Below are 23,885 nucleotides of genomic sequence, written 5' to 3'. Positions count from 1 at the left end.
GACAGCTGGAAATTAACTCAGGAGCACATTTAAATATTTTTAGTGAAACAATTTAAGGTGAACAATCTCAGCCCAAAACAGAGTTGGTGCAAAACAGTGAAGGGCAAACCCTGCATAGGTGCGAACCATCCTGTAACTACCAAGTGCAGGAATAAATGAATTGATAAATACAAACTTAAAGAATAAACTGAAAAAATAATGAACATCTTTTTTTGAGTAGTTTAATCAAAGCAACTATACTTATTTAAAATAATCTTACTATATCTGGTGACAAACCCTTGTAGGACCTTTATCATGTTAACGATAGAACATTCCATCTAATACTTAATAGGTAAATTATGATTATACACACAAATATAAGAATGAACCATATACATATAAAGTCTCTGTTCCAATCTTCAATAGGGACGAAATTTCCCGTTGCCAATAAAAATCTTGGAACAATTCAAAGATTTAACCTTATTTAACAATCTATATCTAATAAAAAATAGTGAAAATACGTAAAAATAACAAATAATAATTAACATCTATGCACATAATTTATTACTCCACATAAAATGCTAATTCAACACCGTTCGAACGAACGTTTCCTTCGGTGCTGCAGCTTCTCCGCCATAGGCCTAAGCCATAACAAAGCTAAAACGAATATAATGGATAACAAAAAGAATGCGATGTATTCGAAAAAGCACGTAATATTTCATACTATGTAACCCTAAAAACCGTAACACTCAAACCCACCGTTCGAAATGCTAAACCTAGACCTGTAAAAAACGTTAATTTTGTAAATATTCAGGACACTCAATCAAGTCTTCGAAGCTTCCTCCAGACGATCGCTTTTACGCATGCGTGGACGTTCTAATATGAGAGTGTTGGTAAAATGGGTTGGCGAACCCGGGCCGGGGTAAAATTAATAACCGGAGCTGACTGCAATTTTTCAATTTCCAAATTTTATCTGTAGCGAATACAAATAAACCTATAACAGACAAAATTTTAGTTCAATGTTAAAGTATTAAGAGAGAAATTTTATAAAATTCGCTACCAGACCCGGTTATTTCATTTGCTCCGGTTCAGGTTTGCTTACCCATTTACCAACACTCTTCTAATGGTAGGCCTAAACACCGGGTGATTAGGCCAAACTGTCGCAAAAAAAAATTACAATTGTTTTCTTCCTTCCGTGAATGAATAAAAGATATTGTTTAAAAACATAAAACATCACATAAACATTTGTTACATATAACTTTATTTTCCATTGTGATGAAAATGCTCCTTAAAAATCCAAAACAGTGCATATTTGACTTAGCCCTGCCCTGGGGCCTGGACCCAAGACCGAGGAGTCATACATTCCACAGTGTTGAAGGTTATTCATGTCAACATTTTACTGCTTTCACATCACAATATAGAAAAATTATTTCATTTTTTTAAATTACATTTTCATTTATTACAAAATTATTTACAAAGTTACATTTCAATTAGTCCGACCCTGGGACATGATCAAACCCTGAACCATAAGGGGCCATAGATTTTACAACTTTAGTTGAGAACTCATTGTTCAATATAATCATAAAACATTTACCCTTCTTGAAATTTGGGAGTTTGAAGGAAAAGATATAATAAATTATGCATTTTCAACGTTCATACAGCCAACCTTGACGTACCCCACCCTTGAGCCTGAACTCTGAGCCCAAGGGCCATGAATTTCACAATTTTGGTAGAGGGCTCAATGCTGATTATAATCATGCAAACAGTTTGACTGCTTGATGCCCAGGAGTAGAGAAGAAGATTTTTAAAGATTGCATTAATTTTAGTGGTTTTGGCCCCACCCGTCAGGCCCCAGGGGGGCAGGGATCATGAAATTCACAATTGTTGTTCCCCTTCACCCATAGATGCTTTATACCAAATTTGGTTGAAGTTGGTTGAGCGGTTGCAGAGAAGAAGCTGAAAATGTTCAAATGTTAACGCACAACGCACAACGACGACGGACGAAAACAGATAGCAATAGGTCACCTGAGTTTACTCAGGTGACCTAAAAATATGTATACTTGACACCAATTAATTTATTAATTAATTACAGTGCATTCAATATTCAACTTATTATTAGTATTCCAACAATAATGAAAACTTTTTTCATCCTTCCCTGGAACATGTATACAACTTTTTATTGTTACTTTGCCAATTTAAGGTTCCAAATTAGGAGGAAATACTTGCTACCGGGGGTAAATGTGAAGTTCAACATAAGTTCATAATTCATACATTTAGCGAGAGTGTTTCATTATATATCAATTTACTTTTTTTTTCTCATCATCTCAAAATATATTTGTACATTTAAAGAATTTATTCCTTTCTATTGCTACGATGTATACAATGTATGTAGTAGACCATATGTATATATGTTTCTTTTATTTTGGCAATTTTACAAAATGTTATACCGGTATTAGGAGAGGACTATCTAAGTTACTGAATCTGTGTCCGATCCTTTTGACTTTGTCAATATTAAAAATATGTTCAATTCATCAATTCGCAAACTTTATCAACCATTTTAATTTTTGCACACTATTACTTGAAATCTTGGATCCACCTCTGTTACCATACCTGTTGAAACTGTAAGTCACCAAAGGGAAAACAGCTAAATTAATTTAGACCTCCACTGATTAAGTACAACTTACCTATTTTATGCAAATTTGAAAAGGAACAAGGTGCTTACTAATTCTCTAAATCACTTGATAAACCAAATACATGTCTACAAGTCATGCAAAAAGATTTCAAGTTAATATATCTGAGATTAGAGTTCCCTTTCTGGTCACTCTGTCCACACATGTCATTTAAATATCAGCAAGGTCAAATTTGTTTTTATCCCCACATAAAACTGGTACCGGTCATATCAAGCATGTGTGCTACATATCAATCCTACAAAGTTCTGACGGGACTGATTATCTTATCAGGAGCACTATATGTCCCAAATAATGAGCATCTGATTCACATTCTTTTATAAGGGAAAAACATTAAAGATGTGATCAGGTGTCATCAAATGCACTCCATTCTGTGTACCTTGACTGTTTATGTAAGTATCAAATTTGTTTTGAAGGTTTTACATCGTGTGAAAATCCTACAGATAAATCCAATTTCATTTACTATAACAGGTAGCTTGAACGTCTTTACTAGGTATCTGCCTGATAAATCTGGATAATTACACAACTCAGGTAATATTGTCTAAAACCTAAATAAATACTATTAATATTAAACAAAGTACATGTAATACTGTATAAAGAATGTAATTTCCATGGCCATTGGAACATGGTGGGTTGGAATGATATAATTTATACTACAAAAGCCAAAGCTAGACTTTATGGATGCAAGCACACGTGCCTGACCTGAAACACTGTCTATGTCTAATAACTTTTCTTGCTTGTCAAACAATTTTTGCTTGGTTTTTGCAGGTGAAGAGAGGGAAAGGACAAAAGTGAGGACATGTTTGTCAGGAGTACACTGTGCAGACTTTTGACCAGTTCCTCTCAGAGATTTACACATTCCAGGTGTGTCCACTCAATACTGACCGGGAGGGAGCAATCACGCAAAAAATGTAAATAAAATGGCCAAGTCTTTCACTAAAAATGCACGATTTGGGAAATATAATTATCAACATTATGATAGGACTGATCCATGAAAATATTCTCAATCTCATAAAAGCAACTATAAATTACCAAATTTTCGTGACATCTAAGTATTTGTCATATATAAGCGAGATGGAATTTTTGAGAAATCTGGTGATTATACTACTATACTGTGAATACACTTGAAGAATCAAATATGGACAATTTTTTTTTTTACTCTTGACTTGAAAATTTAAATTAAGTTTACTAAATATCTATTGTTAAATTATTTTAAAAAGATTCTTTTTTTAATGTAAGTAACAGATCTAGAAGGTCATTATGCAATACTTGCAACAGCAGTTACTATAATATTTTTCTGTTAAAATTGACTAGATACTAATTTTTAAAAAACGAATTCTATCTCCATCATTGCAGACAATGCACCCAGACCAAAGACGAAGGGAGATTTCATCTCTAGATCCTCCACTTTGTCCGAGGGAAGAGGAACATTTAAAAATGTCAAACTCCGGACCGATAAAACAAAGAAGGCCTTGCTGGTCATCTTTGACAAGGATGGCACTCTCATTGACTTTCAGTCACTGTGGATACCCTGGACCAAGAAATTTGTGGTCAGGTACAGAAAATTACACATGTTAATGTTATTATATGTTCTACTTAGTACTGTAATCTCCCTTCCTAAAGGACCAGGTTTGTATTGAAGTGAGGTGAATTTACAGGGAAAAAATGTTAATTTAATTTAGCAATAGGTGTAGATATGATGTACTCTAGTCTGAAATTTGGTTTTGGATAGATGAAAAGATCTTTTCTGCTTATCCCAGAATTAACAGACAAGAGAGCTACAAATTTGCAGTTACTGAGTTAGTCAGCTGCAAGAGTACGTTACTCAAAGAGCAAAGAAATTTGTCAAATGAAGCTGTTGGATAAGAGAGATAACTCTTCTTAGACTATTCTTGAAGATTTTCTATTAAATTTAAAGATGCACATGTAAATATTTAAAGTTGCAAAATAAAACTTGTACATAACTTATGAATACTCATGCTTGCATTTTTTACTATTTAGGCTTCAGGAGGCAGCAGGTCTGTCAGGGATAGAGAACAAACTGTATGACATTCTGGGGTTCTGTACAAAACAGCAGAAATTGGTACCAGGCATGTTAGCTGAGGCTACTACACCTCAAATTAAGGTGCTTATATCATTACACTGCTCTACTTTGTTTATCTGAAATAGTTGCTGGAATTCCTCTTCATTAAATATTAGATAAATTTGGGGTAAAGCTGGTATAATTAATTACAAGAAGAATATCTGTGAATTTCTGTATTGTACATCTTCTATCATAGGTTGAAATGACAAAAATGTTAGTAGCAGAAGGGATGAATGAAGCAGATGTGAAGAAAATTCTTGAACGTGTTTGGACAGAAGGAAACGTCAGAAACCCTGAGGAACTCAAAAAAATAGGGGAACTAGAAACACTGTTCAAAATTTTACAGAAAAATAATGTCAAAATAGCCCTTATCACATCAGACAATCGCAAGGGTACTGATGAATTACTAGATGAACTTGGCCTCACAGAGTACTTTGAGTATGTGATTTGTGGGGATGATCCCGACTCAGAACCAAAGCCTTCTCCTTACAATGCTCTCAAGATCTGTGAGAAGTTAGGAGTAGACCCTGCAGACACAGTGATGGTGGGGGACACCAAAACAGACATGCTTCTAGGGAAGTCCGCCAAACTAGGGTGGAGTGTGGGGGTGCTAAGTGGGGTGGGGCAGACTGGGGACTTACTGCCCCACGCAGACCACATTGTTGAGGACATTGAGGACATTCTACCACTGATCATGCCTTTTGAAGACTGGCAGAGTTCTTATGCTTATTCATCAAATAAAAGGCTCCTGGTAAAACCAAAAGATCATAACCGAAATCCCACCATAGAAAAAGCTCCAGTGGACCTGGTGATATTTGATCTCCATGGAACACTTATCTGCATTCATAGAAAATACCCAAAGTTTGTGGAGTTCTTTTGTTCAAGGTAAAGAATATCAATTCCTAAAATATCTGTACTTTTTAATGAGAGACTTTTTGTTCTTAGTTTGAGAAGATCTAGTTCAAAGTTATGGTTTAATTTATTAAAGCTTTTAAAAAATATTTATTTACATTTACAAGGTTGAAGAGTATGACAGGCTTAGAGATGATGGAAAAGTTGACCAAGCTTCTGGGATTAAATCAAAATTCAACCCGGATGATGCATGGGGTGCTGACTGAGGGAACACCCTCTGAGGCCCGGGGGGTGGTTGTGGAGGCCTTAAGGAGGGAGGGAATCTCCTATCAGGAGGCAATCATACTAGTGAACCAAATCTGGCAGGAAGGAGAATTCATCTTGAAGTCTGAGCCAACCCCGCTGTGTTCCAATATGGAGGAAATGTTCAGAGAGCTTAAACAAAAGGGAGTGAAAATTGCCATCAACACAGGAGAACCAAGGGAATTTGTTGTTTTGGACCTGTTGAATCTGGGTCTGACTAATTATATAGACATGCTGATTTGTGGAGATGACCCTATCTCTCAGCCTCGTCCCTCAGGTCACAACACTCTGCTGATCTGTGATGAGTTGCATGTGAGTCCAGAAAAGGCCGTTGTTGTAGGCGATTCTGTTGGAGATCTTCAGATGGGAGAGTCGGCATTTGTGATGAAGAGAATAGGAGTGTTGTCAGGGATAGGGACAGAGGAGGAACTAAAACCACATGCTGACTGCCTTCTTCCCAGTATAGATGGCCTTATTGATGTAATCCTCAAAGAAGATAAACAAGCAACTGAACCTGGGCAACAAGAACAAGACAAAGATAAGAAAACTTTAACTGGAAATGTTACTGCTGCAGCTCCAGGTTCATATCAGCATCAACCTCATAGAAACTTTAGTACATCTAGTCCTCATTTGGCAAAGCTGGCTAAAAGTCAGAAATATGACTATATTATAGTTGGAGCTGGCTCTGCTGGGTGTACACTGGCAAACCGCCTAACGAAAGATCCCAACAAAAAGGTTCTCCTGCTAGAGGTAGGACCAAAAGACTTGTGGCACTGGGACTCCTGGAAGATTTATATGCCTGCTGCTCTGATGTACAATCTCTGTGATGACAAATACAACTGGTACTACCACACTGAACCAGAGAAGGGCATGAATAACCGTGTCATGTACTGGCCGCGAGGGAGAGTTTGGGGAGGGTCATCTTCCCTCAATGCCATGGTTTACGTCCGAGGACATGCCTTTGACTATGACAGGTGGGAGAAAGAAGGGGCCAAAGGATGGTCTTATGCCAATTGTTTACCATATTTTCGTAAAGCTCAATGTCACATCCTTGGAGCAAATGACTATCGAGGTAGTGAAGGCCCCCTTCATGTTCTGCAGGGAAAGTCAAAGAACCCCCTACATCAGGCTTTTATTGATGCTGGTGTGCAGGCTGGTTATCCTAAGTCAGAGGACTTGAATGGGTTCCAACAAGAAGGCTTTGGATGGATGGATATGACCATTCACAAAGGTAAAAGATGCAGTGCTGCAGCAGCCTATTTACATCCTGTTAAAAAGAGATCTAACTTGATCACAGAAAATGGAGTTTTAGCCAGACATATCATATTTGATGGTAAGAAAGCAGTGGGGATTGAATATGGCAAGGGCTCTGATGCTCATAGCGTTTATGGAGAAGAAATCATTCTTTGTGGTGGGGCAGTCAATTCTCCACAGCTTCTGATGCTTTCTGGGATTGGAAATGCTGATGATCTTCATAAATTAGACATTCCAGTCATTCAGCATCTGCCAGGAGTTGGTGAGAATCTCCAGGATCATGTAGAAGTGATTTTACAACAAGAATGCAAACAACCAATCACACTTTATAAAGCTCAGTGGAAGTATCCTCATGTGATGATTAAGATTGGCTTGGAGTGGTTCCTCTGGCAGACAGGGGATGGAGCAACCAATCACTTTGATACAGGAGCCTTCATACGTAGCGAGGCTGGTATTGAACATCCTAATGTTCAGTATCATTTTCTAGCTTCCATAATTAATGATCACGGAAGACAATCTGGTGATAGGCATGCTTATCAAGCACATGTACAAATCTTAAGGCCCACAAGCAGAGGGTTCATCAAGCTGAAGTCCCCTGACCCCAAGCAACATCCTAGGATTGTGCCCAACTACTTAACAACTGAACAAGACATCAAGCAGATGAGAGACTGCATTAAGTTGACTAGGGAACTTTTTCAACAGAAAGCATTCGACCCTTATAGAGGACCTGAACTAACGCCAGGGGAGAATGTAAAATCTGATAAAGAAATAGACGAATTTAATCGCAATATGAGTGAAACTGCCTATCATCCATCCTGTACTTGTAAGATGGGAGCTGATTCTGACCCTATGGCAGTGGTTGATCCTGAGACTATGAGGGTTTATGGTGTGGAGGGACTAAGAGTGGTAGATGCCTCCATCATGCCCAGTGTTGTCAGTGGAAATCTGAATGCTCCCACCATCATGATTGCAGAAAAAGCAGCTGACATTATAATAGGAAATCCACCTCTTGCTCAATCAAATGCCTCTGTGTATAAACCTAATAGTCTAGCAACACAAAGATGAAACTCTATGACAAATGCCAAGATGAAAAAGACATACATGTACCATAAAATTCTTCAAACAGAACTTCAAGTAATTTCATTGTGCATTTAATTTTTTTGATAGTCTCCAGGCATATCAACCATATTTCCTTACAATATCTATCATCAATTCATCATTCATTCAAACATCTACCTGTCACTGGCTTATTGTGATATTAAAATGATAAAAAAAAAATGTGTTTTTTTCTTTAAATATCAAAATTCAGTATATTTCATTGCTTGATCTATCTATTGTCTTTAAAGATAGATATTAACTAAGATAATGTGTTGATCCTTATGTCATGGGTTTGAATCCCACTGTGGGATGTGGAGACTGGTCCTACGGATGAGACAGTAAAAACCGAGGTCCCGTGTTGCAGTATGTGCTGGCATGAAAATGCCCTCCATGTTCAATGGCCGAGTGCCGAGTACAGGACAAATTTGCAGCTCTCCACCTACAAGTGGCGGCGTCTCCATATGAGTGAAAATTCTGGAAAGGGACGTTTAACAATATACAATCAATCATTTACTAAGAAGATATAGAACTACTAGTAAAATTTGAAAGAATCCTTGGAATATCAGTTAAGAAATGTTGGGAAGAAAAATGAATGACAACTCTCTATTCTTTTGCTGACATGCTCAACAGGTGCACAAAAGATACCTTTGAGCCTAACATTGAGTAAGAAAAACTTTGCTAAAAAAAATATAAATGTATCATATATGTACTTGACAATTTACTGACTTTGTGAACTCTTGACATTGTGAAGTATAAATCTGGTACATATGTATTATATTAATAGGAAACAGACTTTTTTTTTAAAGTCTCAGTAAGATGTAACAAAATTTTTACATTGGCCCAGTGGTTAGAGAGCCTTTATAATGGTAGGTAAGATCAAAGTGCTGGGCCCAAGACCATAAATGGAGAACTGGCTTAAGTCAAAATTTTGATTTTTAATATTTTAAATTTCATTCAATGAATTGGCTTAAAATTTTGCAATTGTATATTTTCCCCCACAAAAGTCAAATTTTGAAAAATTCATGTGCCAATTAAAAAATATTATGAAAATTTTATTTTTTATCAAAATTATTTTATATCCTTTTTCAAGTTATATTGATTTGAAATGTTGACTTAAGTCTGTTCTCAGTTTATGGTCTTGGGGCCAGGTTCCTCTACAGTCCTAGTGAAGCAGACTTTTTTTTTCTCTCAGCTATGCACACTTAAAGACTTTATCAAGATACATAAGGTGGTCAAAGCCATCAGAACTTGATTAGACAAATGTTAATGACTGGATAATTAGACTGATAATTCTTTGGTCAATGTAGGTGTCAGTCCAAATATCCATTGAAGTAAATCTAAGCTGAGGCTTTATACCTAATAAGTAAATAACGTAATCTTCAATTCTCATCTCAATATGCATAGTTGAAATAAAAAAGCTTGCACTGATTTCAATGTAGACAGTGGTTGAGTTAATAGTTGTATCTGGATAAAAAAGATTGATTGAAACATTATTAGCAAGAGCTTATAAAGGATGCACTTTGAGAGATTCCTTTTAAAATTCTAAATTGGACTAAAAAAGAAAGAAAACATACCAAAATTGGTGAGTCTGGTTTTTTCTGCTTACGAGGAACAATATTATACTTGGCTGCTAGGACACCAAGTCTGTGAGCTGTCTCTGCATCAAAACATTTGTGTGTCAGGGGCATTAGGATCTCACGATAAAACTTCTCATTTCCTTCATAAATAGAGTACCCAGCAAATGTAATGGCGGCCCCAGAAACTATAACTGCCATGTCCTTCAGCCGCTTCTGAAATAAAAATAAAAGGTTTATAACATTTTACACTGATACATAAATCAAAGTTTATGACTGCTTCATATAGGCTTACAGCTTGTTTGTTTGCAGTGAACCTCTAGAAATTCAATGATTTGGTTGTGTTCAATGAAAACTTGAGGATCATTAAAATTGTCAAGCTCAGTACAGTGACACTTTTCATCTCAGCCTCACTAAAAAAAGAGGATTAAAGAGTGGAACAGTGAAAATAAGCTCATCAAAGTATTTGGGACAGAATATAGTGTTTACTACAGTGTATCTGGAATTCAGACAGGTTTCGGTCACTGGCAGCCAGATAGCTCAATGGCAGAGCACCTGACTGGAGATTCAAGGGGCCAAAAATCAAATTCCGGTCTGCTCCCTGCATTAGCCTCATCTCCCATTACATTTGGTACCATGCAATGCCCTTGAACTCTTTCAAGAGTCACTTTATAGTCACTTTATAAGTGACTGGTTAAAGATGATCTGTCAGGAAAAAGCCTAGATTGACCATTCTTATGAAGGAGGAATGTGTGGTTAGATTTCAATCACAAGTGGCCTGAGAGCGCAGTTGGTAGAGCACTGACTAGACTTAGGGAGGCAAGGTTCGAATCCTGTTCTAGTCCACTGCATTTTTCTTCACTCCTGTTATAAAAAAACTTGCTATGGAGTACATTCTAGAGACTCCATTTTTAAAATTTTTAAAAATTTATCAAATTATGTTGTAACACTGAAAACAAGATGTGTCTGACATGTGAAACACTGATGCCCCGTATGATAGCTAGCCTAACGTGGCAAGGGTTGAAATTTCTCAAATGCAAGATAAACTCAGAGGTCAAGGTCAAAATTTGGAAGCCCTGGTACTCACAGTTAAAAAGTTATGGTCAAGGTTTAAGTTTTTAAAGTGGTCAAACTCTAAGGTCAATGTCAAAAAGTCTAAATTGCTGGTACGCAAAGGAAGGTCTTGTCTCTACAAATACACCTGTGAAATATGAATTAAAGCTCTAATACTAAGGGTTCAAAAGTAATGTTTAACGTTTTTTAAAGTGGGCCAAACTCTAGGGTCAAGGTCATAGAGTCAAATATTTTTATACCCAATGAAAGGTCTTGCACAAGGAAATCACCTGTGAACAGGTTCAGTCCAAAGACTATTTCTACCTACGTAGGTATTAATAGCTACCTGGGGTTTTCAATTGTTTTTGAGTTTAAATTCCCAATCAAAAAATCAGCCATATTTTCCCAATTCTGAATCTTTTTTTCCCAATTTTGTATACTTAATTTTTTTCAACGAGTTCAGAAAGAAGTACAATACTTTGTTTCCCTGCAAGACGTCTGAAAATCTCAATAGGTGTCAACATGCAATCATATCATCGAGCTATATCATTTTTTTTATCATCCAAGAACAGCTGAATAATGTGTAACTCTTAATATCTGTCTACTGTTGTTTACTCTATTGTAACACAGACCCCTTCATTTTCATTTATATGGGAATATAACAAAATTGGTCCTTTTTAAAATTTTCCCAATTTAATTGCATTTCGCATCAATTTTCCCAATTCTATGGACCCCGGACCCAGTTAAAAAATGGTAGGAAAACCCCTGGCTACGTAGGTATTTAAAGCTACCCAAAGTAGCTATTTTTACCTTTCTGCCATTTTGTAGCCAAATCAGCCAACATGGTGAGCATACAATTTCTGAAAGTCACAATGATGAATAATTATATGACAAAAATTTAAAAAATGAAAATTCGTATATTATCAATTTTGCATAAACTAATGTTAAATTGCCGATTCAGGAAGTAATCATTTTTTGGCAAATTTTTTGTCGTATTCATCATTAGTGTGACCATATCAAAAAAATATGGTATTTACCATGTTGCGCCGTTTGGTCCTTTGGTCGCAAAATGCAGAAATTATATAAAGTAGGTAAAAATAGCTACTTTTGGTAGCTTTAAATACCTAGGTAGCTATTAATAGCTACGTAGGTAGAAATAGTCTTTGGACTGGACCTGGTGAAAAATGAAAGCCATAACACCAACTATTCAAAAGTTATGGCCATGTCAGACTAAAGTTCTGCAATTATTGGTAAAGGTAGATCAAACTCCAAGGTCAAGAGGTCAAATTTGGTGGTACCAAAATACGCCTGCTAATCGATCACTTGCACAACCAGCAGTTGTGTATAACAATCAAAGGAGATCGATTTCCGGTTGTGCATTTGATGCGAATAATTCCAGTACACAGGTAGTAAATTGACCCGATTCAGGCAATAATTGATATTTTTATTAAAATATAAGAATGTGATTCCATGAGCAATTTATTTTTCTTTAATTTTACACTTTCAGAAAATGCAATGATCGTCGAATAGCGACTATATTTGTTTTGAAGCGAGGGCTGGTAGAGCGAAAACGCTGATTGAAAATAGTATTGTCGACTAGAATTCGTTTTAATCTCAACTAACCTTGAAAATTCAATGTCCACCATGAGTATGCTACATGTGCATCATATCCACCAAAATTGGGACTTCGATATGTGTATAATTTGACAAATATTCGAAGAAAATTACATTGCCTATGCATGCGATCATTCAGTTGTGAAAGAGATCTCGGGTTATGCATGAGATGAAGGACAAAAAGTTTCAAACTTTATGAATAAAATTTAACATAATATAATTATAACGTAGTCTTGCAAAATTTAAAAAGTAAAATCATAGGATTTTCTTGCAAATAACTTGAATCTGTGAGAAAAAAAGATATAAAAGATAAGTAAACTGTTGAAGTAGATCTGTTAGGGGAGGGGGTTAAAGTTTCAGTTACAATCAATATAATTACGTTAAAAAAATTATGTGTGTATTATTTAGATCATAAATCTTGTGTGAATTTTCCAATGCATCTTTAATATGACTATTCCATATGCAAAAAAAAAAAAAATTATAATAATAATAAAAAAGAAAAAATATAATTAAAAAAAACCCAGCATATATATCAACTTCTTTCAGTACGAAATTGTTTAACTCAAGCATACCTTACCTCTATTTGACGGTACTGCGACAGAAGTGTGGTTAGATTTTTCATACTTTCATTTCATATATATTTTTTAGTAAAAAGTGTTGTCTGTGAAAAAATAAGAGGCAGGCTCTCGATGATATGCGTTTGTCATGGGGTAAGTATTTCCTGGTGTTTTGAAGCTAGGTATCCTGAATTTTGTTATCGAGATGGAAAGGATCAAGATGACAACACCACATCACAGGTGCTTGTGGACAGGACCCCCCCCCCCCCCCCCCCCCCCGGATATTCAACCCCGGACTTGTTGGACACTTTTTTATCTCACAAATTATATTTATTACATTTATTCATCATGTATACCATGGGGGAAAAATCGTCAAAAACCCAAAATAATCGTTCAATAAAAAAATACCCCTATTATACATTCCAAATAAAATTGATGCAAAGCATCAAATCGGCCGCAAAGTTTATAATTTCAAAAATTACTAGTACTTTCACAATTTCAAAAGCATCAATGCAAAGCACAAAATATTCAAAGCTGAAATATCGGTAGATCATATTTTTCAGACTGTCTTCAAAGCAAAAATAAATAAAATGTTTTTTTTAATTTAATATAAATTTTAGTGCATTTGTTCATCCAAAGGAGTCATTAATGTATAAAAAAGTCAATGATGAATGATAAGAATTTATGAATGAAGATGTAGACGTCTCTGAACCACATGCTGAAACCCTGGATCTTTGTCACGTGATAATACCCATGGTTTCTTCAGTAGGTTAATCAAGGCGCGTAGTATGATGGAAAAAATGTAAGAAAAATCTTTTTAGCACATTCAAAACAATTTTTACTACAGTGTAGCTGAAAAACTTTTTCAATTTTTATTCACCTTGCAATTTTTACCACTTCATTATTATCCACAAAATCATGACGATTTCCTTTCATGGGGAACACCTATTGTAAATTCTTTCTATATAACCATATATTATTAATTACCCAATTAGAAATGGTAATGAAAATGAAACAACAACAATAAATACTCAGTTTAAAGCAAGTTTTTAAAATTAATTTCCCTATGTAATAGCTGCAGATCTGTAGCTCTCCGAAAAAAAATGTATTGATAGAGCGAAGAGCAATCATGAGGAATGTTTGGTTGTCAAACAGTGAAAGAATATGTTAAGAACATACGGTTAGTATTATTTTGAAATCACAGTTTTAAAAACAAGGAAAAATAAATCGATATTTATTTGTTTGTTTGTTTGTTTGTTTTTGGCTAGTCAAAGTCCCCCATAGAATTGTTGAAAACTCAGTGTTGCCAGATTTGAAGTGCCTATGCATGAGTGTTGGACACCTGGACACCCCCCCTTGTTTTTAATTGCTGAATCTGCCCCTGCAACGTCTTCATATTATAGCCAATATTTAAAATTTTATATTTACCAAAAATAAAATAGTATAATAGGTGAATTATGGAGATTGTTTAATACTTTAGTAACTTTTTGTCCTTTATCTCATGCATAACCCGAGATCTCTTTCACAACTGAATTATCGCATGCATAAGCAATGTAATTTTCTTCGAATATTTGTCAAATTATACACATATCGAAGTCCCAATTTTGGTGGATAGGATGCACTTGTAGCATACTCATGGTGGACATTGAATTTTCATAGTTAGTTGAGATTAAAACGAATTTTAGTCGGCGAGCAGCGTTTTCGCTCTACCAGCCCTCGCTTCAAGACAAATATAGTCGCTATTCGACGATCATTGCATTTTCTGAAAATGTAAAATTAAAGAAAAATAAATTGCTCATGGAATCACATTCTTATATTTAATAAAAATATCAATTATTGCCTGAATCGGGTCAATTTACTACCTGTGTACTGGAATTATTCGCATCAAATGCACAACCGGAAATCGATCTCCTTTGATTGTTATACACAACTGCTGGTTGTGCAAGTGATCGATTAGCAGGCGTGCAAAAGAAAGGTCTTATAACAAGGAATACACATGTGAAATATAAAAGCCATATCCCATTCCCAACCCACTCTAAAAGTTATCAGGTTATGGGCAATGTTCAAGTTTTTGCGAACGAACAGACAGACGGACGGGCAAAAACTATATACCCCCGAATCTTCGATAACGGGGGCATAAAAGGATAACGATGAGGAAAGAATAAAATTTAATCTCTGCCAGCATGGTTATGCAACACACAGTGACATACATGCAGGCAAACATAGCTATAAAACTATATAAAATAAAACTGCACTTACGGCTGATTTGGCTAGTTTCACTGCAGCATCTGACATACTGTCAGATTTTTTTTTTTTTAAATGAAGATGTATTCACTCAGCTTACGTAAAAGGAACACAAACAGTCCTTCACGCCATTTATATAACTGAGTTTTCTATCTTCTTTATTGAAGAGTTTTAGAAGAGTTCTAGAGGGGGTGCTATCAAAACACGAAATAGATTTTTTCCAGGGCGCCTGTCAAAATACAATATGCATATACGTTGTATGTTGGGTCTCATCCCCCAATCCCCTCACCTTTTCCCTGGGTATATTTTACTGTTATTTAAGAATACAATAATGGCCGGTGCACCTTCTTTAACTAGTTTTAAAAACCTCTGTAATGTGAATGTCGATGAATTTTTATACGCCTGGATCGAAAGATCCGAGGCGTATATTGTTTTTGTCCTGTCTGTTTGTCTGTTTATCTGTTTGTCTGCAAACTTTAACCTTCATCATAACTTTTGAACCATGAATGAAAGAGACTTCATATATGGTATGCATACTCCACTAATTAAACTCTTTCAAATGACACCAAGGTCAATGACCTTTGACCTTGACTGTGACCTATATGCTAAAATTAGTTTTTTTTGCAAACTTTAACCTTCGCCATAACTTTTGAACCATAAAAGATAGAGAATTCATATTTTGTATGCATACACCACCGATACAGCTCTTTTAAATGACACCATGGTCAATGACCTTGTGACCTTGACTTTGACTTATACGCTAAATATAGATTTTTGTCGACAAACTTTAATCTTCGCCATAACTTTTGAACGAAGAAAGATAGATACGTAATATTTGGCATGCTCCACTAATTAATCCCTTTCACATGATACCAAGGTCAATGGCCTTGTGACCTTGACTGTGTCCTATATGCTAAAAATAGCTTTTTTGAACATTCACCATAACTTTTGAACCATGAGAGATAGAGACTTCATATTTGGTATGCATACTTCACTAATCAAGTTCTTTCAAATGACAATGACCAATGACCTTGTGACCTTGACTGTGACCTATATGCTAAAAATATGTTTTTTAACTTTGTTACCGCCGGGCGCATGGTGTTTCACAAACACATCTTGTTTCCATCTATAGCAAAATTTTTTTTTTTTTTTTTTTTAAAATTCAACTAATCAGTTAATTATCAATTAATTTAAATATATTTTACTGAACACAATCAATGGTATTGGACACAAGTTATACGAACTTAAATTGTCCTCTCCAATACAAACAAAATAACAAAATTATATACACGTGATGTACAAGCAACATTCATTCAATTATCTATTGACAAAAATGTTTCAGGTAAGTTGTCAATTATTTTTCCTGCTGTCCTTCCCTTTTTCAAAAACGATTCTAAAATCAAAGTCTGGGAAAAAAGGGTTTTATGAAAAAACGTACTTGTTATATATATTCTCTGTTGATGATAAAGAAAGGATACTCAGTCGATATTGAGTCGGTCTTGTTTTGTTTTTAACCAGCCTATTTTGTATTTTTATGTTTAAACTTTTTGAAAATTATTTTTTAGTTGTGCATGAAATTTTCTTGGGTTTTCCCGCTAATTTTATCAAAATTTTTATAAAGTCAATGATATCATAAAACGGGGGGAGGGGGGGGGGGCTTAACATCAACATCTACCCTTAATATCACTAAAAGTATCCAAGGATTGCATGGGATTACTGAGAGTATGTTCGACATATGTATAATCTATAATTTAAAAAAAAACTGAAATAAAGGATTGGATGAAGAAAAAGAGAGTAACATGGGAAAAGGGTGGCAGGGGTACTTGGAAGTTGGGGGGGGGGGAGAAGGAGGGAAGGAAGGTGAAGTTCCTCCCCCCTGTTCGATTATCCATTTTTTTTATTTCTAACATTTACTTTGTATTTATTATGTATATATCTTTCGTGTTTTCTTTTACTCAGTAACACTACATAGAAATGGAGAATGAATATATATGACACTCTGCCTGTTTATAATAAATATAAATGCTCAGTATATATATATAGAGGGACATACACACTCTATATAGATAATGTATGACCACTTGCTTAAGGCGACCCAAACACATCACTTAGTTTCGTCAGCGTACGTATCACTCTTGTGTACACCTTTTGTGATTAATTAAGCGCATTAAACAATGCGAATATGCAAACAAATTGTTTTAGAAAGGTGAATTTATAATTAACAACAGCTGTGCATCGTGTCTGTCAATATGAATACTCTATTTTTCCGTCTTACAATAGTTTTGGTGTTATTTGTTCATGGTAAGTAACGCTTTTTTTCTCAAGGGCTGCAACTTTTAATTTTGATAATGCCTTAAATCCCTTATTTTTGTTTTTAGTTACAATCAGTGCTAATTCGATATTGGAATCTAAGCTCTGTCAATACCTGAAGAAAATTGATTGTGCTACAAAGGACGATAACCCGGTATGTGGGTCTGACGGAAAACTTTATAGCAACAGGTAAGCTTCCAAGACGTTCAGGTCTATTTGTGTCTGATGAGTACAGTGATTGCACATTGTGTATGGACTTAAAAAACCTATTTTTTTCATTGCTGAAGCTTAAAAATAATTTAATCAAATATCACGCATTTTAAAACAGTTATTCTGTTGCCTAACATGTAGGTCATGTTCCAAAATTTGAATTTACCCAGGATGAATTAAAGTCCATGCAAAATTCCTTTTCTTTTTATATTTACTTCCATCCGGAGAACAGGAATTTTACATACATCTAAAAATTTATACATTGTATACTTAGTAGATACTTAAAAACATTATATAAAGAGGTTATTTTTTGAATAAAATTATTCACTTTGAGTTTCTTTTTCCCCAGTTGTTTCTTTGGACAAGCGGTTTGCAGTGGTTTGGATCCTGAACTGAGACCAGTAGGCAAAGAGAACTGCATGTCGCCTGTGAATGTCCCATAAAGCAGATTATTCTCTTGTTCCACTGCCTAACGATTCATTTTTATCCTATCTTTGTTTCATTCTTTCAATTGAATAAACCCATTGTTCACTGAATAAAACCAGTCAATTTATATGACAGAGAAGGATATCGGCGATCAGCGAAGTTTCTGAATAGAACCAGGAATCATTTATTATATGGACAGTCTCAGGGATAAGCATCTTCCAGAAGAGGGGTTAAAAATAAATAATCCGAGATTCACTTCTGTATGAATTATTCAATACTTGAAATTAGATTAATAAACACATGAATTTTAACCTTTTTTTCACAAAAAAGTATTGTGGAGTTTATTGAAGAATCAGTTTGAGGATCAATTTGAAAAAAAGTTTTTTTTCATACTCAAAGATCTTTTTTTAGGTTGGTGGTCTTTTGTATTGGGTCAGAATGGTATTGGTTAGACATTTAACCGTAATGAATATGCCTACTTTTTTCGCGATTGTTCCAAACTGATAGGTAGCAAAAATAGCTCTTTGATGTTTGTCGAGAACAACAAAAATATAATAAATATACACAATCTCAAAAATATTGACAGCATTAAATACGCAGTGTTTGTGGGCCTTGGTGCAGCTGGTAAGAAGTACTTGTTTGGTATGTCTCGGAGGGTGTACATTCCTGAACCGAATCACGTCTTACCTCGACCCAGTCCAGAGTAGACCAGCTTTGTGTACTCTTTCTCTGTTTACTGATGGAGATCGAACAATTGTTCCTATGTTTATCCTTCCTAGATGCTTATCATTGATTGGTTGTGTGTGGTTTTTGTGAGAGAGGTCACGACCTTTACGTCAGCAGGTTGACTATTGCATTGTGCTCCAGATTGTTTAAATACCTTAACATCTTTGATGAATCTTAGGACATGACAGAAATTTCAAAAAAGACAATGGTGTTAAATATATCAACAAATGTGTGTCAGTTGAAAGGATCTTCAGATACGATTATTTTAATCTCTATCAATGACAATCCCTGGCCATACAGAGGTGATGGGTGACCAAGAGACCTACTGATCTCCTGTTTTGTAACAGAGAGTCCCGTTATATGGCAGCAAGGGTCGTTCTTGATTTCAAGCTACCTTCTCTTCGGTAGAATAGTACATGAGTCAAACACAGAACCGAATATTTGAGAAGCCTATGGGAAAAAAGATCGTCACATTGATTCTGCAATTGTAATTACGCAACACGTTTTAAGAAAATGTCGTGCTTCCTGAGGTTGATCTCAGAGCAATAGATCTGATTGCTAACATTGATGAGTGATTATCTCATTGTGTTTGTTTACTAGTCTGATTAAAACGTAATAAACTGAATGGGCGTTTCAAGGCCGAATCATCAAAGAATAGTACATCAATAATTTCAAAAATCCCATTTCAGAAATCAACAATATATCTATTAGATGTATGTTCTTAAAGATAACTTTAAATAATTGGAAGATAAGTAAAAACTTTCTTTTATGTAGAAATAAAATAACTCTGTAATCCAAGGGGGTGGGGTTGCGCCCACTCTCGACCCGTTCCGCCATATTCATGCATGCAGGGACCCATACGTGTTATACGTTTAAAGTACTAAAACAATCTAGCATGCAAAAAGCCAAGACTTTTATATCAATGGTGTCGTAGAGAACGGTTACTTTTATCCCAGAGACTGTATGCCCCTCCCACTCTGTGAACAGGTGATGCATTATAGAAATGGTTCATTTATCTCCAATGTCCATCAATAATTATTCAAGGTTTTCACAAAAAATAGGAACTGGTCCTACTTCTTGAAGAGTTTCTTTGACCATACTTGAAGAGTTTCCTTGACCAAATTTTAAGAGTTTCCTTGACCATATTTTAAGAGTTTCTTTGACCACACTTGAAGAATTCTTTGACCATATTATAAGAATTTCTTTGACCATATTTTAAGAGTTTCTTTGACCACACTTGAAGAATTTCTTTGACCATACTTGTAGAGTTTCTTCGATGAGAGATGTCGAAAGATGTGAAATAGGGGATGGAAAATTGAAAAGAAAACTTTTACTATCACTGGAGTGAAATATGAAATCAATTAATTGCTTGTTGCATAATTATACATGTTGATCTTTAAACTTAGCCCAATAAAATTATCAATGTTTGAACACAGAGAGGTTCGCCTGTCGATGGATTATCTGCATGTTGTTGAGTTACAGTACCTTTTATTATTTATTCAATTCCCTTCCCTCTTCCCTCTGATCGATGTCAAATTCATTGGATTAAATTGATCGGAGCGTTACCAGGATAAAGTCCATTAAAATTCAATGCAGCATTTAGCCCATAAATTATGGAAAACTTGTCTCAATAAAACATTAAATGAATTACTTAATGGAAGAATAAAAAAATTATATTAACCATGATTTTTTTCAATATATAAAAATAATGTAAAGGCTAGGCCTGTTTGATCTATAAAATATAATTAAACTGGTAACACACCTAGAAACCATTACTTAGACTGTATATGAAAAGTGAAAGAATTTCTTTTAATCACTTGATATTTTCTTTAGAAGAGTTGACTTCATTTAGTATATGATAGGTATAATCTCTACTTTGGCCCAGACATCGCTTTTTAAATGATAACTCATTTTTGATACCCTGATATTGCCCTTTGCTGCTGTGGGGACTTTTTCTGGTATTATCTGGGGGAATGGCCGTATTTATTATGACATCACAATGTATAGTAATCTAATCCCAAGGTACGTTTACAACTCCTCAGTCCTCCAACTTACCACAAGGTGGGCGGATGCAAAACGTCATCGCCAAAAATATACAAATCGGATCTTGCATTGTACCAAACCTGTCCATTATTGAATGGATATCAAGTTCTTTAAGGCAGAGAACAAATGGACTTAGTTTTACTGCTTAGTTGTGTGGTACGCGTGATAAACTGTGAACCCGTATTTCATTAATAAGGGCTGTTGCCAATGCAAATGATCTTTATTGCACAACTTCAATTATTTCTAAAGCGAAAAAGGGCGAAAAGAAATACCAAAATTTAAACTTCAAAAAGTAATTCACTTTGAGTGCTTTTTTCGTTGATTATTTCGAAGTTTATCACAATCATTAGATTTCGATGCAAATATAATCATTGAAAACAAACATTTGTTCATGTGAGATAAGTATTCAAAAGCCTTTAGTCATTGCTACCCGCGGTATCTAACCACATTCAGTATCAAACTATTCTCTTGTACGTAATGTAAAACAAGTCATTTCTAATTCATGTTAAATATCCTCATGTAACATGGCTGATTGTACACTGTAACAAACAAGATTGTTCCTAACGTTCCATCTCTTGTTTTAAAAAAAATATTTTATTCATTGATACACGAGTAAGGATTGAATAGCAGGTATGATCAAAATGTTTACAACAGGTCTCTCTACGGATGTTTGATGGGTAATTATAGATTAAGTGTCATATCGCTAGCTTTTGTTAACAAAGCACAGAAATAACTATTTAAGGGATATAGTAACACGCTTGTGTGTGTGTGTCAGTATGTCTTGTGTGAAACGGAAGTGACGACATTTGCATCAGGTTCGATGTCGAATGCTGCCTTGATTTATAATTATACTCTTTGCTAGGAAATGCTTTTCTTAGCGGTGTCATTGTTAAATTTTGTCTTTATCAATCCCTGAATTATCTGCTTTAGAATGTTCCGTCTAACGTCTTTCTCGAATACTAGACTATATTAGCCCTGATTCCCGTCCCCACCATGTATCCTGTAATTTTAAACTCTGTAGTTTCGAAATTGGTGGTAAAAGAACTTTACAAGCACTGAATTTAATTCAAACAATAAATTTAAAAATAAAAATGCTAAACCACTTTATTACATGTAAATATGTGAATAAAATCTTCAAATTACTTTCTTTTTGTTTGATTTAGTGTGGTGTGTCAATTAACCCAAAATTTTTTGCACACTTTCTTTAGCGTAGATTCAATTGAGGTGCTCTTCCGTTTGAAATCTCGCCTGACAGTAAACTAATAGACAAGGTCACAATGTCTAAAAAATGAATTCATGTCACTTTGTCATAAATGCAGCATACGATCTTTCATAATTCGACTAAAATAAAAAGTTTTTACTCAGTTTTTTTAATTACATTGGACGCACACATTTTATGCGGTATTTCTCCAGTTGGTATAAAATGATGTTCCAATATAAACAAACATGACAAAAGCCTCCGTGGTTTCAAATTCATTTGAGAAACTGGGAGAGTAAAGTGCGACTCAATCTCGGCCAGCGCTTTGGATGAAGACACCTGTTTGGATATTGACATTTGGAACCAAGGCGATGATAGTGACGCAATGAAATCAAGCCCATCCCGCACCGGGTCCCCGGAATTCGGATATCACTGAAATCAACATCGAAACAATTAGAATTTAAACAGCGGGTTCTTGTAGCATTTCAAATTAATGACATACCTTTACATATAAACAAACAAATAAACAAAAAGGTATTGGCAAGAAAAACGCGGAATCGAGATAACAGATGAATGAGTTTTTTCCCAACGCATTTCTTTAAATATAGGCAGTCTTAGAATCCATCGGATTTAAATAACCAAAGACAGATTCAAAGCTACTGTGGGTTCAGTTTCGGATTTCGACTAAAATGTGAACTTATTGGAATTATTTGTTTCGTACTGGGTAAGATTATTTTTATATTTATCATATATATATTTTGATATGTACATTGTAATAAAAATTCAACCTGAAATGTTAATGAAAAAAACTTTTAAAAAAATTACGTTGTGCATGTCTTATACATTATATTACTTATATAGAAAAAATACATGGTTTTTAAAAGGATTTTTTTTTCTTTAAGACCAGTCTCATATGCAGGGGTCCTTTTTATTCTTTTAAGATCAGCGAAACTTAATTTGTACCGTAATCTTTCATTATATTGGTTCACCTGCAATGTAGCCCGCAAATCATAAAGTCAACAGAAAATGAAAGGTGTCTTGCGGGGCGTAAGAAAACATTTCAGATAATATGACAAAGAGTTATCTCCTCACATGGTTCGATTTTCAGTAGTCAGATTGATTGATTTCAAGATCATATTTCTGTAAACCGTCGACTGGTCACTTATGAACCTATTAACAATGAACGCCGGTATTTACCTAAAATTGGGACTGAAAATTAAATTAAACCTCGAATGAAATATTAACCGCTGGTAAAAAGGAAAAATTCATTTTTAATTGAAAAGCAGACCATTAATATTCAATTTTCAAAATTCAAACTTGTTATAAGATTAAATATGAATGAAATATTTAGAATTTACTGATAGGATTGTAAATAGTAAAGAGTGTAGTCGGATGTAACTGCTATTAAGCCGTGAGGACATGTCGGTTCTCATTAAATACCGCAAAATAACTGAACATCTCGGGAACAATAGAATCAGGTGCTGATTAGAGTATTAGGAACTTTAATTTCTATAACGATTCGTGCAACTATTCAATTTGTCCAACGTGTACACTACAACAATTTACCCAATTTAATAAAACTTAACTATCTCTAATATAAAAGAGGGTCCATTGCGATGATTTGACGCAACATGAAGTGTTGAAAGATTGCACTTTCCTATTGTTTACTTAACA

At 34.9% G+C, this 23,885-nt stretch overlaps 3 protein-coding genes across 5 annotated transcripts in view; 2 read left to right on the top strand and 1 right to left on the bottom strand.

The window, feature by feature from the left end:
• LOC134283043 (dihydroorotate dehydrogenase (quinone), mitochondrial-like) overlaps positions 1 to 23,885 on the bottom strand; it is an 81,058-nt gene that overhangs the window by 27,838 nt on the left and 29,335 nt on the right. For 2 of the 3 annotated variants that reach the window (XM_062765481.1, XM_062765480.1), the window contains exon 3: positions 9,831 to 10,046. In XM_062765481.1, coding sequence (XP_062621465.1) covers positions 9,831 to 10,046 — 216 coding nt within the window. Of the gene's footprint in view, positions 1 to 9,830; positions 10,047 to 15,313; positions 15,468 to 23,885 lie in introns of those variants that run through there. The other variant, XM_062765482.1, reaches the window with a different exon arrangement.
• LOC134283041 (uncharacterized) lies at positions 2,787 to 8,401 on the top strand. The gene is made up of 6 exons (XM_062765478.1): positions 2,787 to 3,058; positions 3,435 to 3,577; positions 4,023 to 4,221; positions 4,668 to 4,791; positions 4,946 to 5,634; positions 5,769 to 8,401. Exons 2-6 carry the CDS (start codon positions 3,466 to 3,468, stop codon positions 8,221 to 8,223), a joined length of 3,579 nt encoding a protein of 1,192 aa, XP_062621462.1. The 5' UTR covers positions 2,787 to 3,058; positions 3,435 to 3,465; the 3' UTR covers positions 8,224 to 8,401.
• LOC134283004 (uncharacterized) lies at positions 17,492 to 18,555 on the top strand. The gene is made up of 3 exons (XM_062765425.1): positions 17,492 to 17,599; positions 17,677 to 17,797; positions 18,168 to 18,555. Exons 1-3 carry the CDS (start codon positions 17,548 to 17,550, stop codon positions 18,259 to 18,261), a joined length of 267 nt encoding a protein of 88 aa, XP_062621409.1. The 5' UTR covers positions 17,492 to 17,547; the 3' UTR covers positions 18,262 to 18,555.

This window comes from Saccostrea cucullata, unplaced genomic scaffold (assembly GCF_032062105.1).
Source record: "Saccostrea cucullata isolate Sc308-1 unplaced genomic scaffold, CSIRO_AGI_Scuc_v1 ctg88, whole genome shotgun sequence".
In the NCBI taxonomy this organism is placed as follows: domain Eukaryota; kingdom Metazoa; phylum Mollusca; class Bivalvia; order Ostreida; family Ostreidae; genus Saccostrea; species Saccostrea cuccullata.
The sequence above is the reverse complement of the archived record's forward strand: the minus strand, read 5'-3'. Positions and strand labels throughout refer to the sequence as shown.

Bases quoted from the DNA above. Each gene is read 5' to 3' on its own strand.
- LOC134283041 (XM_062765478.1), top strand. From the start codon at position 3,466: ATGTTTGTCAGGAGTACACTGTGCAGACTTTTGACCAGTTCCTCTCAG. The intron at 3,578-4,022 runs GTAAATAAAATG...CCATCATTGCAG, and splicing joins GGAGCAATCACGCAAAAAAT to ACAATGCACCCAGACCAAAG. The intron at 5,635-5,768 runs GTAAAGAATATC...TACATTTACAAG, and splicing joins GTGGAGTTCTTTTGTTCAAG to GTTGAAGAGTATGACAGGCT.
- LOC134283004 (XM_062765425.1), top strand. From the start codon at position 17,548: ATGAATACTCTATTTTTCCGTCTTACAATAGTTTTGGTGTTATTTGTT. The intron at 17,600-17,676 runs GTAAGTAACGCT...TTTTGTTTTTAG, and splicing joins TTTGGTGTTATTTGTTCATG to TTACAATCAGTGCTAATTCG. The intron at 17,798-18,167 runs GTAAGCTTCCAA...CTTTTTCCCCAG, and splicing joins GGAAAACTTTATAGCAACAG to TTGTTTCTTTGGACAAGCGG.